General features: G+C 36.3%; 3 protein-coding genes and 1 long non-coding RNA gene across 4 annotated transcripts; 3 read left to right on the plus strand and 1 right to left on the minus strand.

Annotated features, from left to right (window-relative positions):
• The first annotated feature begins 2105 nt into the window (after positions 1-2105).
• Positions 2106-3388, plus strand: LOC123313728. The gene is made up of 2 exons (XM_044898718.1): positions 2106-2980; positions 3090-3388. Exons 1-2 carry the CDS (start codon positions 2145-2147, stop codon positions 3226-3228), a joined length of 975 nt encoding a protein of 324 aa, XP_044754653.1. The 5' UTR covers positions 2106-2144; the 3' UTR covers positions 3229-3388.
• Positions 3389-7711: 4323 nt separating this feature from the next.
• LOC123314359 lies at positions 7712-15843 on the plus strand. The gene is made up of 2 exons (XR_006537799.1): positions 7712-8047; positions 15751-15843. It is a non-coding gene; the product is annotated as an uncharacterized LOC123314359 (long non-coding RNA).
• LOC123314356 lies at positions 8451-10153 on the plus strand. Its single transcript, XM_044899608.1, has 2 exons — positions 8451-9919; positions 10030-10153. The coding sequence occupies exons 1-2, from the start codon at positions 8491-8493 to the stop codon at positions 10113-10115; spliced, it is 1515 nt and encodes a 504-aa protein (XP_044755543.1). The 5' UTR covers positions 8451-8490; the 3' UTR covers positions 10116-10153.
• On the minus strand, positions 12253-13968 carry LOC123314357. The gene is made up of 2 exons (XM_044899609.1): positions 12508-13968; positions 12253-12397 (listed from the first exon to the last, which is right to left on the minus strand). The coding sequence occupies exons 1-2, from the start codon at positions 13931-13933 to the stop codon at positions 12312-12314; spliced, it is 1512 nt and encodes a 503-aa protein (XP_044755544.1). The 5' UTR covers positions 13934-13968; the 3' UTR covers positions 12253-12311.
• Positions 15844-16243: the final 400 nt, after the last annotated feature.

Genomic DNA, 16243 nt, shown 5'->3' on the forward strand with positions numbered 1-16243 from the left:
TTATTGTCATCCCTTGTTTTCTGCGTTGATGAGAAGATTTTTGAAGTCATAGCGATGGATATCAACCTTGATTATTATTAAACTATATACCAGATTATGCCTTGGATAGATTAAACACACATATCTTTTGTTTCAAGTGGAAATTTCACGTAAATCTAATTTTTGATGGGAATCTCGGTTTTATCTAAGTGAAATACATTGAACTGAGTAGGTAACATCAAAATGAGAACAATCAATTTCGGTTTTCTCATTTCATATATACAGAGTGCCCTGAGTTAGCGTTGATATATTTCAGGAAGTGGTTTTATTATTCGAAATAAGAAACAAACTTACGTTCTGTACGCTGAGTTTTTGGGTGAATTAAATTTTTTGGCAATGAAAACTCAGTGCCTCCTTTCTTCAAAATAATTTTTGTTCGAAAACCTCTGCTGAGGAATTCCATCTGCCAAATTTTGACAAAGTAATCGCGAAGAATAAGTTTATATCGAGATAAATTACTACTTATCATAACTTTTTCCATGTTTCGACTCATAGAATCGCCTGAAATATATCACTGTTGAATTTTCTTACTTTTTGTAGGATAAACACATTAGGTGGAACTGCCTGCATAAAATTGAATAGAGTTGTTGGGATGCACTGCCAATTTGTCATATTTTCGGATGAACAGAATGAAGTTACCAGAGAAAGAAAAATAACAGAGCCAACAAAAACGCAACCACCAGACTAAAATGATTTCGTTTGTGGCAAAGATTCTAGAGTTAACTCTGTAATCTTTGGTTTGTGGCTCATTTCAACGAAAATAAAAAATATGTTTTATGACTGGCCCCAGCCGGAAAAATTCCACATTGTTACATCAAAGAATTTGCCGTACCCTAACTTATCTCCACAATAGAGGAGGCTTTGATTCGGTGTTTTGTAATCGGATTATTTGTTATTTCTTGAATTTCGTCATATCACCTCACTAAGGTCGAAATTCAACCTTTCGGTCACTATTCAGAAAGTTATCATTCCAGAGGTCCCTTCAGTCAATTGTCAGATAATGACAATTTTTGCGAAGCTTCTAGACGCTTCGACAGTGCCGTAACGAGGGAAAAATCTGAAAATTTCACATAATTAACCTCCACTGTAATGAAAATGTAAGGAAAGACCTAAATGAGTTCAGGAATTTAGCTCAAATTCATGAAACGAACGGTTACCCATCCAGGTACTGAACTCGCTCATTGCTTCATAAATCACCGAATAAATCATTTATTTCCCCAATATTTTCGAAAATACAGATGGTATCTAGTTGCAAATTGAAACTTGGACCTCAAATGATGTTTCGCAGGTTCTTGCAAAATTTGAGTGTGATCCGGAGAATATTAGTTTCTGCAATTTCTTTTTTTACTTAAAGGTATACGATCTCCACGAAATCTTCGTATCAGTACTCTGTAACTATCGAGTTTTTGATTATTTATAACGTTATTATTTTCATATTGAGAGGACAGAGTGAAGATATGTCTGTATCTCTGTAACTATCAACAAGCGGATTTTGCTTTGAAGAAAAATCTGAGATATTTCGAGTTTGAAATATCTTACTGGCGTACCATTTTATTTTTTCGGAATTTGAGATTATTATCCGTGTGCCTGCCAGAAAATTTTCAACAACTACCTAGTCAAATTCACCAAATTTCATTTGCATATCTAGACCGGTGTCAGAGCAATAAATAAAAATGTAGTCAGTGCTTCAGAAGAACTCCAACACCTCGGAAAACGAAGCATTTCCGGATAAAAGTTCCATAGCAACCTGTCCTCAAGAAATCATCTTAATACGGTCCTGGCAATGTCCCCAACGTACAAGAAACAGTGATAACAATTTCAAAACAATTAGGGGTCCTATGGAAAATGACCATCGGAACAAACTTCCAATTAAAACTATTCCAAAATATTTGTTTTCTATAGTGGGACTTTATCGGCCAAAATAATTATGTTTTGAATAACAGACGTAAGGAAAAAATGAGGCAATTTCTTTGAAACGCCGCCAGCATGTACTAGGTCAGTTGTTTCCAAAGGGTTTCATCATTCTCCGAGGTAAAGATAAGTTTTAGTATAAATTCTAAGCACTGTCAGACTATAGACAGTTCAACTTTTTGACTGGCCTGAAGATGAAGTTCCTTATCCTCGCACTCTCTACCATTGCCGTGGCATCAGCCGCTTTCTTCGGAGGTAAAACCGTCAACGTCTTGGACGATGGCAGCATCGTGGTACGCACCGACACCGGTAAGCAGATCATGATCTCCAAGAAGATGGGACCTCTCGGCCAACACGTTATGGAGATCGACGTCACCGGACCATTCACCATGGGCAAGAAGATCCAAATCGACGAGAGCAACCAAGTCCGAGTATCCCCAGGTACTGGCACCTTCGACATGGAAACCGCCGACCTGATGGACAGACTCAAGAGGTCCCCCAAGGTCACCACCGCAGCTACCCAAGCCGACGCCTTGGCCGAAATCATGAAGGAATTCCAGGGCATCATCAACGAAGCCGGATACGAAAAATTCTTGGCCAAATTACAGAAGTCTGTCACTAAGGGTAAGCTCGACGCTTCCGTCGTGGACTACATCCAGAACTTGGCTGAAACTATGCCATGGCACACCGTTGCTCCTACCACCACCACTACAACTGGTAACGCTCAAGTCCAATACCCAGCTTCGACCGTACAAGGTGTGGTTGGAACCAGACAGCTACCCTGGTACATGTGCAACGACATCGCCTGCTTCAAACAGATGATGATGATGAACGGTATTTACCAAAAAGCCCCATTGATGACCTACGATCAATACATGAGGATGAACATGTACAACAACATGCGCATGAACCCAATGTACAACGGACAAATGAGCCCAATGAACTACCACAGCATGTACCCAGTTAACATGGGTCTGAACCAAGGCTACCCAATCAGAGAAGGTGCAATTGACACCGGATTCGTCAACAAGTAAGTCAGGAAATCACCCTTTGGTCCAATCAGTTATCTCTATACCCAATTATTCCTTAAAATTGAACTTTATCATCGTTATTCTGATACATAACTTTCTTTTCTTCAGTGACTTGGCCGCAAGGAAGAACTTCTGGAGCACCTACATGAACAGGCTCAACATGAACTCTTTCGGTACCCCATACGACGAACAGCAACAACCAATGCCAATCAACAGGGAGGTTGCTGACAACAAACTTTACTTCTGAGGAGATGGAAAAAGCTAACGACTGAATTTTTTCGTTATTTTTTTGTATAAATTGTTATTAAAAAAATTATTTTATGATTGCGTGGCATCCATTAGGAAAACTAATGGGTCGAGCAGGATTCGAATGTACATAAACAATTAAATGTTTGTATTATTAAAAAGTATTTGATTTTCCAATCATCGACCACCGAGCATTGAAAAGAAACACTCAGTTGAAACAATCATGCTACACAAATTTTCTGTTTCTTATGATTTTGGAGAAAATATGTCATTTGTAAATCAATTAAATGAAGGATGTTTCATGTATAAAATACAGTGCGTTTCGCGTAAGATCACTGGATATTCTTTGAAAAACGGTTTTTCCTTAATAACTCTGCATGCCTACGTTCGATAGTTTCATTCATTTTAATAGTTCTCTTCTTAATTTTGCTCAATGAATAAGTAACAAAATCCAGTATTCCACTTACTTTAAACGTTCCAAATTTTACATACCTAACGTGAAATATGAAATTGTACATGGAAATATAACCAGAAAAAGATTATTCTTCCAGAATTGTTCAATAGCTAGGTGTTATAGGAGGAAAACATCTTAAGATATTCAGGCACTGAAAATCACGCAAAAAAATTTCCAATCACATTCAGGATCTCACTTATTGTGGGACTTGCTGAAACCTTTGGTGGTGGACAAATCAATCCTCAATGAATTGGAAAAAATTAAACTATGTATATAAAAATTCATTCCCATGATTCATTTCTGAATGGGAAAAATATTTTTCACGAAGCATTAGTACACACAGAATTGACATCCGGATCCAGTCGATTTGGAGTTCAAGTACAGGGGTCAACAGGATCATTGTACTAAATATCACGATAATTTTTATTAATTAGCCTAAATTCTAATGTTAAATATTATCAAAAGTTCGCTTGTCAAACGCTCTTCACTCTACTGAATCGAGAAAAAATTGTACAGTCAAACAATTGCTATATAAAAATGAACCTATGGAAGATTTTATATATTTATACCACACATGATCATCAAGTAGTGAACATTAGTGTAAATAAGACAGAAAAAAACATAATGCCGAATGAAAAATTTGTTTTTGCTGCACCTTTCATTGAACTTGATAACATAACATAATTAAGGGATTTTTACAACGAATAATCCTCAAATCGACCTAGAAATCCCTAATTAAAACCCTACACTCATCAATATTTATCATCTATTTTAACCTTGCCAGAAAACAAAAACAATTGGATTAAAAACCACCGCTTTTTGCACATCAATAGTAGCGCCAGGTCAACTCTTAGTAAATTTCATCATTCGAGATAAATTGAGCTATAAATTGATCGTTTCGGGAATACGAAGAGCAGTTATCCACTTGGTCCCATGATGAAGTTCTTCGTGGTTCTCTTCGCTCTAGCCGCGTTGGCAAACGCTTCTTTACTGCGTCGAAAGACGTTCAAGCTGAATGACGGCACTGTCATCGTTCGTACTGATATCGAGAAACATACAACAGTAATCAAACCTGGCGAAAAGGCTCAAGAGCTCCTGAGAAGTAGTGATGAAGACGAAGATTTAGAGGAGACAATCCCAAGCCTGGACGATGTTTCTGAAGTGGATCGTTCACCATGGTCAAGGATGGACAAGAAGATTCCTCTGATGAACTCGATGGCAAAAAGAATTCTGGACAAGAATGTTATTGATGAAGATTTCCAAAGAGACCTTATGCTGAGAAGGATCTTGAAAAACGAGGATCCAGTTATGAACTGGAGAAACCTTAACGGAGATGAATCTGCGATGGACCAAAAGCTGAGGTGGATATTGGAAAAGAAGAACCCAACGATGAGCAGAATTATACAAACAGACCCAAGAATTGAAGATGCGTTTGAAATGGACCGTCAATCGTTAATTAACAGAGATCCTTCATTGAACCTAGATAATATTTCTGTAACAGACCGCATGCCTTGGTGGATGTTGAAAAAGATTAACATGGATGATGCTTCTGAAATAGACCCCAGACTGAGACTGATGATGAGAAATGATCCTACAATGAACTGGATGAGGAGCTCAACCAACAACATAGATGATATTTCTGAACTGGGCAATGATCAGAGGTTGCTGTTGAACATGAGAGCCCCAATGATAAACAGAATGGAGCAAATTAATCCAAACATTCATCCTGCCTCTGAAATGGATAATATGCTGCGGTTTCAGAGAGACCCAATGTTCAATACGATGTTGCTACAAAATCCAAACTTAAGAAGTATGGATGACGTAACTAAGACTAATAATTTGCCATGGTTTTTGCTACACAAGAATACTCCGATGATGAATATGATGTTACGTAAAAGTCCCAGCAGCCCATGGATGTTTCAAAGAACCCCAGACATGATACGTAGGGATATTCTACCTGGAATGGATAGTACATCATCCCAACCCCTGAGATTCAAAAAGATGTTCAAGAGGTTCAATCCTTGGATGTCGTATGGATTCAGAAAACCAACATTTGGAATGGAACAGATGAAACCTGATTTATTCAACGCAAATCGCTTTTCAGGCTTTGGACAGAATGGGCTTGCTGAGGATTTTGGAGTTTTGAACAACTGAGTTTGTTCATCTATTGCACGACCACGAAATGATTCTTTCCTTAATTATAAATGCCAGAAATTTATATTTTCAAGTCTCTTGTTTGTGTAGTTGAAAAATAAAATAGATTTCTGCTCATATCTTATTATTAATCGTATGAAACATACCAGATTATGTATTAATGAAACTCTCTGCTGCTTTATGATAATGATAATATCCATTTAGCCGAAACAAAGAGAAATACAATATGCAGACACAACTTGAAGGACGGTAATAGTAAAAAATAACAAAATTGGAAAATAAATCGAAAGATGATACTACAAAATACTATCAAACAATTATGATACACAGTCGGATTTGAATTGATAATCCCAAGTAAATTAGTAGTGCATGAAATATTCCATAAAGAATGAAAGATCTTGAGTTGATATCAATAATTATCATCATCTGATTCTTTACTAATTCTCATTCCTAAGGTTGCAATTTTGATGCCATACGTATTTGTTTAAGAAATAACATAACATGACCAATCGAATTAATTTATTTCTGTCGAGAGCATTCATCAATCAGAGCTTTTATAACTAATCTTCAATTATTTCTGTTATCAGAGCGACGTCAACTAAGATTCAATTTGAGATTATCCATCGAATATTATTCCATTATCTAAGAACTCAACAAGGATAAAGGTTAACAGAGTATGTTATTCAAGAAAATTCCGAAATCCTTTGGGTTGTGGTCCTGTTTGGAAAAAAGTCTTATTCACTTTGTTTCAGAGTTCGTTATTGAAATAACAATCCAGAATCAACAACACAAGAAAGCTCCGTAAGAGAAGTTTGAAACTGGAAAGATATTTATCAAAACAGAATTGGTTATTTACCTAAGAAGATAAGAAATCTTACATTTCTCATTATCATTCATACAGCAACAGTAAACATATTTTTTTAATTGCATTTTTCACTCTACGTCTAAACCCTAAGAATTCATGAACAGAACAAACTGAAAGATAATCATGAAAACGCAAAACTTCAAATGGATAATTTCACAATAACTGGCCCTGATTTCAATACTGTGGTTAACAAGATCTAAAGTCTCATAAATGATGGGCCAAATACAGTACAGTAAATTCAAATCGACAGCTAAAAGATAGAATACCCAAATTTATGAAGGAAAAAATCATTACACAAGCTGTTGAATTTCGTAAAAGATGAAGAAATACGTGGTTTTCCGTTACTAGTTGTCCTCATAAAAGAGCGAAATCTAAATTTGTAGTTTGCTCCACACGCGAAAACAATGAAATTACATCTGCTTCTCTTCTGTGTTTTTTTCTTGGTTATCTATAGAAGAATTCCCCATGGTTTTAGGGGATGGGGGAAAGCAATTGGAGATAGTCCAGAGATATGTCCACCCGGTCAAACTTTTGGCATTTTTGGTGTTTGTGACGATTCTTTCTGGTAACAGGTAACGCATCTTTTGACCTTTTTTCGAAAAAGAGCTGCAATTTATACTTCGAAATTGCATAATGCATTCCAGTATTATTACATCTCCAATAATCATGATTCCATTAGGGATTTTAATTCGTTATAAGCGCTCGTTATATGTTACATATATCGCTGTAACGTTCGATAGTTAACCAAAGGCTGCAATTACACAAATTTCATCGATGTAGCGCACATCGAACTCGTATCATCCAAAATCCAACCTACAATCGTCCAAATGTATGAATTATTGACAAATATTAGTCCTTTGCATTTCAATGATGATTTCAAGAGATTGATTTATTATATCTACCAGCATAATCGAAAATAAACCTATGAAATTGATCACATTAAAAGCCAGCCAAACATAATAAATAGCTTCCAAACGATTCAAGAACTCGGGTATCCATATTTTCCCAGTAAAACTACTGGAGATAAAGCAGGATCAACGATTTCGTACGTATACAACACAAATTCTGTCGTATCTATCGGTCTAGCTTGGTTAATTTTGCAATTTCCCGAGATGTGGTTTCCTGCAAATCAAAATTTGTCACGAAGAGAAGCGCCAGTTGAATTCAGTCGATATTTTCATCCAGAGAGATGTATTACGTGACAGTTTTAGTATATTTTTTTCTATATTGCCTGAGCATTTCCTCCGGTGATCTTCAAGAAACTGACTTATTGGGCACTGATCAATGTCCTGAAGGAAAAATCATGAGCTTGTTTGGGATGTGCGAAGATGCATTCGAATAAGCAAAGTGAGTAGCAAAATACTGATGGAAAATTTTCACCTGAAATATTCATTACAGACAATTTTTACCGGCATGTTCGATTTGAGCCTTCTTAGTTTAAACGGTCATCGAAAAAAAATATAGGTATTAAAATTCGACTTAAAATACACTCATGAAGTGTTGACGACTCAGCAAAGTTTATCATCCAGACTGCATGCAATTTATTTTATTATTATCCACCCAACACAGTTATCTCTAATTGATTTTGGAGTAAACATATTTGAATTTTTCCATACGTGTTGTTAGGCAGAATGTCAAGAGTGAAATTTTTAAGACTACCTAATTATCGAAATTAATGACACGTTATCGAATTGTTTGTTTTTTTGCAAAATCTAAAACGGATACAGAGTTTGTATAAAAAGTGGAAGACGAGCTCGAAAAGTCAGTTCGGTTCTTCGACTGTTTTCAACATGAAGTTCTTAGTGCTCTTCCTGGCTACTGTAGCTTTTGCTTCTGCATCCTTCATTGGTGGCAAGTACATCGATATCAAAGAAGACGGTACCGTTTACATCAAAGGTGAAGATGGTAAGCAGATCTACATCACCAAACATTACGGACCTTATGGACAGAAAAACTTTGAAATCGAAGTAACTGGACCCAACAACTTCGCCAAAATGTACCGATTCGACTACAACAACCAAGTACAATACGGTAAAGGTGTGGGTTACCCCATCTTCAACACCTTCAATAAAAACTACCAAGATCAGTACGACATCCTCGATGTAATCTTCAGAGAATACTTGGGATATGTTGACGAGTACACTTACCAACAACTTCTCAACAAGGTCCACCAAGCTGTTTCGAACGGTTCCTTCGATGGACAAGTCTTGTACATCCTCCAAGCCCTCGTTGAGGACCCAAAATGGAACACTCTGGTATCTGGACAAAACTTCTATGGACAAATTGGTGGATTTTCCAAAAAAATGACCCAGCAGAACAAATACGGACTCGGATTTTTCGGAAAGCTCTTCAAGACACCAGGATTTTACGGTCAAGGATACAACCAATACGACGCCAACTATTATTACAATGTATTGATGAAAATCTTCGACAGGCAAGTCTTGAAAACCATCTTGATCCAAGGAGAAGAGTACAACCAAGAGATTTATGGACAATACTCATATGAAAAAATGTGGGATATGATTTTCACTCACGAAGGTATCTTCGATCACCACTACTTGGTTGAGATCCTCAACAACGAAATGCTTAGGACCTGGTTCGTCCAACACGGATTTTTCGACAAAGTTGTTTTTGATCAAATTTTCAATGCCTACAAGATTGAAGGAGTCTATGACCAATATTTGTTGCAACGTTTGGTTAACACCCAGGCATTAAAATACTTCTTCGTCAACCGTGGAATTTCTGTCTACGACATCTTGGGACAAACCACCTACAACCAATACTACGGCAACACTTTCTTCAACAAAGGCATCTACGGTTACAACATGCTGGAAAAAATCATCACTAACCCAACCTGGAGAAACGTTTTGGTACAATATGGAATCTTCGACAAAAATGTTCTAGATCAGATTCTGTACCGTTACAACACCCAAGGATTGTACGATCAAGAACTTTTCACTCAGTTGGTCAACAAGCAAGCCTTGTACAACTTTTTGGTACAATATGGAATTGTCGATCAAACCGTATTGGGAAAATACGTAGACAACGAATATCTTGGCTTGAACTTTCTGTTCAAGAACAACTTCTTCCAACAGACTCCAAGAACAACATACAAACACCTGTTTGGAGTACCTCAATACACCACCAACATGAAAATGTACGGAGGAGAGTACTGGAAGGATTTCCTTTATGGTCAACAATACTACGGATACAACAAAGGTAGGTTTCTTGTCGTTTTTCTATTATTAACGATCATAGTTATTTTGTATAGAATTATTTTATAGATTCAATTTTCATGTTCAGTTTATGATCAATTTTTCACTTTTCAGGTCCCTACAGTTATGGTCAATTGTACAGTCCTTACAGTTATGGTAAATCGTACAGTCCCTACTCCCTCGCTCAACAGGTCTACTAAGATTATGAACTTTTCCTAATTGTTAAGGTATTTTTACATAAATAAAAGCATAAATTAATGTATGTGTATTTATTTTTCGAACACATTTCATTTCTCGGATGCACCTTATTTGATTACAGGACGACATCCTTATAAAATAACAATATTCAAAATTGTACTCAATCAAATTGTAGTAGCTTATGGTCACAATAATTTTGAGATTACTCTAAACCCAGCACTGCTTAGGCTATCACCTGAGAACATCTCGATTTCTCGGGTCATAAATGACCCATTTGTTCTTATAAAAAGAGAATATCTATGAATACCTATGCTATAAGTAATGCATGCATTCTTTCAAGAAAGAAAAAAATTCAGGTGAGAACCTCGAGAAATTCATTCCGATAAGAATCGAAGAATGGACATCCCGAACAGGAAATTTAGAGAATTGCAAAATAATTATGATCGGGAGATAGGCTTTCGGAATTCTTCGCAATAGATTCAGCGTTTTCGAAAACCCATATTTTCATACCAAACTTTCAAATATCTGAGACTGTTTACGAGAAAATAATTTTCTTTGTTTCTTCATTATAAAGTTTACTTCGAAGAGCTCTCTGGAGTGCAATCCTCGATTGAATCATCAACTGTTTGATTTTTAAGAATCTACAGAACATTCCACTCCATATTCTGGGACAATAATAAAATACCCTGATATTCTTATAGAAGAGAAAATAGGCCATTTTAGAGGGGCAACAACTTGCTCATTTTAGACCAAAAAAATCGGGATTTTCTATGTCATCATGAAATTTTAAACAGAAATAACCTCTCAACTTTTCTACCCGCGCTTTCTACCCGCGCTTTCTACCCGCGCTTTCTACCCGCGCTTTCTACCCTCGGCTTTATACCTGCGCTTATATCCATATCTGGCCCAGTTTAGGAGAAAATAATTTTTTTTGTTTTTCCACTTTTCATTTTCGAGTTGACTTCGAAGAGCTCCCTGCAAATTTCTATTGAATCATCAACTGTTTGGTTTTCTAGAATCTTCAAAACGAATTATATGCACTCCATATCCAAAGAGAGTAATAGAACATCCTGATTTTCAGACAGAAGAGCGAATAGGTCATTTTAGGGGGTCTAACCCCTTGCTCATTTTTGATCCAAAAAATCGAAATTTTCGAAATCGAGTTTTTGTGCTAGGGTGGAAGCCTTGGCTATGCTGATTATATAACCGGAAACCCTTATTGGAGTAGCAGATATCGCAGATTGAAATTTTCAATTTTTGAAAAATGCCTTCTTACCGATGAAAAACTGAACTAACGGAGATAGGCCTTTAGTTGTTCTCGCAATGAATTCAGCGTGTTCGAAAACCTACATTTTCATATCAAACTTTCAAATTTCTGACACTCTTTACGAGAAAATAAATTTCTTTTTATTCCATTTTCAAGTTCACTTTGAAGGACTGTCTGGAATGCAATTCTCGATTCAATAATCAACAGTTCGATTTTCTGAAATCTACAGAACATATTCTGTTCACTCCATATTCTAGGATAATAATAGAGTACCCTGATTTTTAGAGAGAGGGGCAAATAGACCATTTTAGGGGGTCTAACCCCTTGCTTATTTTGGACCCAAAAAATGGGGATGTTCGAAATCGAGTTTTTGCACTTGGTTGGAGGACTTAGGAACGCCGATTATAGAACCGGAAACCCCAATTGGATCGGACGAATATACTTAATAACAGTAGATATCGCAGTTTCAAATTTTCAATTTTGAAAAATGCCTTTTCACCGATGAAAATCTAAACGAATGGAGGTAGGCTTTCGAAATTGCTAGCAATAGATTCCACCTATATTTTCATAACAAACTTTCGTATATATTATCTGACATTGTTTCCGACAAAATAATTTTCTTTGATTTATCATTTTATCATTTTCGGGTTCAATTTGAAGGGCTTTCCTGAGTGCAATTCTCTATCGATTCACCAACTAATTTGGTTTGGTTGCAGCAGTCTCATCATAGAGTCATTTTAACGATATTGTTATCACTACCTTTTGCACTTTCACTGAGTAGAAACAACACGGAATACCTTCATTGTATCAGAGGGTCCATTAAAGTATCTCGAATCAGTAAAGGGGCATCCGAAAAATTAAAATACATATAGATTCATTTATGCTTTTATTTATATAAAAAAACCTTAACAATTAGGAAAAGTTCAAAATCTTAGTAGACCTGTTGAGCGAGGGAGTAGGGACTGTACGATTTACCATAACTGTAAGGACTGTACAATTTACCATAACTGTAAGGACCTGAAAAGAGAAAAATTGATCATAAACTGAACATGAAAGTTGAATCTTTGAAAAAGTTCAATACAGAGTAATTATGAATGAAATTGATAGAAAAGCGACAAAAAACCTACCTTTGTTGTATCCGTAGTATTGTTGACCATACAGGAAATCCTTCCAGTACTCTCCTCCATACATTTTCATGTTGGTGGTGTATTGAGGTACTCCAAACAGGTGTTTGTAGGTTGTTCTTGGAGTCTGTTGGAAGAAGTTGTTCTTGAACAGAAAGTTCAAGCCAAGGTATTCGTTGTCTACGTATTTTCCCAATACGGTTTGATCGACAATTCCATATTGTACCAAAAAGTTGTACAAGGCTTGCTTGTTGACCAACTGAGTCAAAAGTTCTTGATCGTACAATCCTTGGGTGTTGTAACGGTACAGAATCTGATCCAAAACATTTTTGTCGAAGATTCCATATTGTACCAAAACGTTTCTCCAGGTTGGGTTAGTGATGATTTTTTCCAACATGTTGTAACCGTAGATCCCTTTGTTGAAGAAAGTGTTGCCGTATTGGTTGTAGGTGGTTTGTCCCAAGATGTCGTAGACAGAAATTCCACGGTTGACGAAGAAGTATTTCAATGCCTGGGTGTTAAACAAACGTTGCAACAAATATTGGTCGTAAACTCCTTCAGTCTTGTAGGCGTAAAAAATTTGATCAAGGACAACTTTGTCGAAAAATCCGTGTTGGACGAACCAGGTCCTGAGCATTTCGTTGTTGAGGATCTCAACCAAGTAGTGGTGATCGAAGATACCTTCGTGAGTGAAAATCATATCCCACATTTTTTCGTAAGAGTATTGTCCGTAAATCTCTTGGTTGTACTTTTCTCCTTGGATTAAGATGGTTTTCAAGACTTGCCTGTCGAAGATTTTCATCAATACGTTGTAATAATAGTTGACGTCGTATTGGTTGTATCCTTGACCGTAAAATCCTGGTGTCTTGAAGAACTTTCCGAAAAATCCGAGTCCGTATTTGTTCTGCTGGGTCATTTTGTTGGAAAATCCACCAATTTGTCCATAGAAGTTTTGTCCAGATACCAGAGTGTTCCATTTTGGGTCCTCAACGAGGGCTTGGAGGATGTACAAGACTTGTCCATCGAAGGAACCGTTCAAAACAGCTTGGTGGACCTTGTTGAGAAGTTGTTGGTAAGTGTATTCGTCAACATATCCCAAGTATTCTCTGAAGATTACATCGAGGATGTCGTACTGATCTTGGTAGTTTTTATTGAGGGTGTTGAAGATGGGGTAACCCATACCTTCACCATATTGTACTTGGTTGTTGTAGCCGAATTGGTACGTTTTAGCGAAGTTGTTGGGTCCAGTTACTTCGATTTCAAAGTTTTTCTGTCCATAAGGTCCGTAATGTTTGGTGATGTAGATCTGCTTACCATCTTCACCTTTGATGTAAACAGTACCATCTTCTTTGATGTCGATGTACTTGCCACCAATGAAGGTTGCAGAAGCAAAAGTCACAGTAGCCAGGAAGAGCACTAAGAACTTCATGTTGAAAACAGTCGAAGAACCGAACTGACTTTAGTGGAGTTCTGTCTGCTTTTTATATTGAATCTCCATCGGTTTTCTCCATATCGATAATGGAATGCCATGACGATTATCAGTTTCAAAATTCAGAATCAAAATTTCTTGCACAGCAACACAGATGGAAAAATTCAGTTTTTTAACGATTTCGTAACTTCAGAAAACATACGATTTTTTAATAACACTTCGTTGACCGAACATTATCTCTCTGGCGTCATTCTCAAGATACAAACTTATCGAAAATTGCTATCGATTAATTTTTTAATAAACATATTTGTGTTTTCATTGAATTTGTCTTCAATCTAATGATGTTTTTGTAGTCGACCTTCTTACGATAGAATACACTGAAATTTTTACACTGTACAAAAGTAGGCACATATGTGAGTATTCAATTGCAATCATTCGAATGACATATTTTTTGTGGCATACTTCTAAGAAGGATTTCCTCCGTATGGAGAATACTATAACTCCAAATCGATCAAATTATACCCATCCAACGACCAATTTCAATCTGAAGAGAATTCTTGTCCATCATAAAACAAGTTCAAACAATTGCAACATCGTTAGATAAACGATCATATCCGCGTCTTTCAATTCATAACTTCGAGAATCGTGACTTGGTCTTTCAAATCCAAATGCCCATATAAATTCCGAATTGCATCGTTATGGTCCCCGTGATTCCCATTTCTTCTTTTTGACGAACCAGTTACTAGTAGACATCCACTTTGTGCCTGGTCAACATGAATTTCGGAATATTTATTCGAATCGCGATTATCGTATTGATCGCAGTCGATAGTGAAGCTGCTAAAAATCAGACGAACACGAAAAAACCACCCAACAATCCCAGATTTTCAGACACGCCGATGCGTTGTCCCAAAGGACAATTTATCGATACAGCTGGTAGATGCGTGCAGCCTTTTGAATGACAAACACAACAGGTAAATTTTCTAAAAATCAGCAACTTAAAGAACTAATAAGTCCAGTGGGTACGTTGTACCTAGAAAAAATCCGAGGATAATTAACCCTTTTACAGGGTTTCAGGGATATTGAGAGCTGAATCTGTCAAGTTTTTCATATCGATGGCCCTGTGCTAACTTGGAAAGGCTCATAACTTCTAAACTGAGCATCTGTGGTTGATTTTCGAAAATTCCTTTAATTTAGGTCCTCTGTCTAGGTTATTATTAGCTTTAGGAAAAGTTTTTGTATACAGAATTTTAGCAAATTTAATGCTTTATATCTTTGGGAAGAAACATTTTGGTTGACTTAATTCTCAGTGATATAACCGACTAATTTTATGACAGGAAAACAAGAAATGGAATAGTTCATGAGACATATCTACATCAATATTTCAGAAACTCCGTAAATGTCACACAAATCTTGCTTTATCTTTGTAAATATTCAATAATATGCAAACCCAAACCAAAATTAAAAGAAAACCTTACATCTGGCACCATTCCAAATTGAACCAATAAACACATTATCAAAAAAACTGATTCATATTAACAACACTCACGAAAATCAGTAAGATACATGCATTTTCTTACAATAACCATAAGTTATGTCTATGTAATGTCGATATGTTTACCCATAGATAACTGTCTGTGATCTTCACACTTAGTTTTCCTCAATAGTTTGATCATCGATTCACAAAAAAATCTATGAATCCGTGTTGTTAATATTTTACTGAACCTGGTTGCCACAACCAAATTATGTAAAATCTGGGCATCCTTATCCCATTGTATATGCCTCAATACTCTTCAATACTGATTTTTTTTTTTTTCCAGATGACGACTTGGATGGTGGGAAGCCACAAAGGCCGAATAAGCTGATAACATAACAATGAACGTTGTCATTCAATAAACCTATTCTCCTGCGAATATGTTTCTTCATTTTTAATCTCATTCTCCAATCAAAACGAATTATAACTATATGAATTCATAAATATAGGTATGTGTACTTTGTAAAGGTTTCATCAAATCACGAAAATTATTAATGATTTGTTCAGACAAAACAAATACTACATAAGCACTGTGTATCCCAATTATTTTGATCTGAATACATGTTTAATCTCAGTTCCAGACAGATCCCTCAAAACGATTATATTCTATGGTGGATTTCATACATGAAATAGCAAGTTTTTGCTTATTAAAGAAGGTATTCATTAGATGTGATATCTCTAATTAGCATCTTGTACACGTTCTCCTTTTAGACTTTGAATGAGGTTGTTTCAAGCAGACATCGCTTTGACGATCCATTGATTCTATTTCTCCTACTACT

The sequence above is a fragment of the Coccinella septempunctata genome, chromosome 5 (assembly GCF_907165205.1).
Source record: "Coccinella septempunctata chromosome 5, icCocSept1.1, whole genome shotgun sequence".
Taxonomy (NCBI): Eukaryota; Metazoa; Arthropoda; class Insecta; order Coleoptera; family Coccinellidae; genus Coccinella; species Coccinella septempunctata.

Coding starts and splice junctions, on each gene's coding strand:
- LOC123313728 (XM_044898718.1), top strand. CDS start 2,145: ATGAAGTTCCTTATCCTCGCACTCTCTACCATTGCCGTGGCATCAGCC. Junction 2,981..3,089: donor GACACCGGATTCGTCAACAA/GTAAGTCAGGAA, acceptor TCTTTTCTTCAG/TGACTTGGCCGCAAGGAAGA.
- LOC123314356 (XM_044899608.1), top strand. CDS start 8,491: ATGAAGTTCTTAGTGCTCTTCCTGGCTACTGTAGCTTTTGCTTCTGCA. Junction 9,920..10,029: donor ATACTACGGATACAACAAAG/GTAGGTTTCTTG, acceptor TTCACTTTTCAG/GTCCCTACAGTTATGGTCAA.
- LOC123314357 (XM_044899609.1), bottom strand. CDS start 13,933: ATGAAGTTCTTAGTGCTCTTCCTGGCTACTGTGACTTTTGCTTCTGCA. Junction 12,398..12,507: donor ATACTACGGATACAACAAAG/GTAGGTTTTTTG, acceptor TTCTCTTTTCAG/GTCCTTACAGTTATGGTAAA.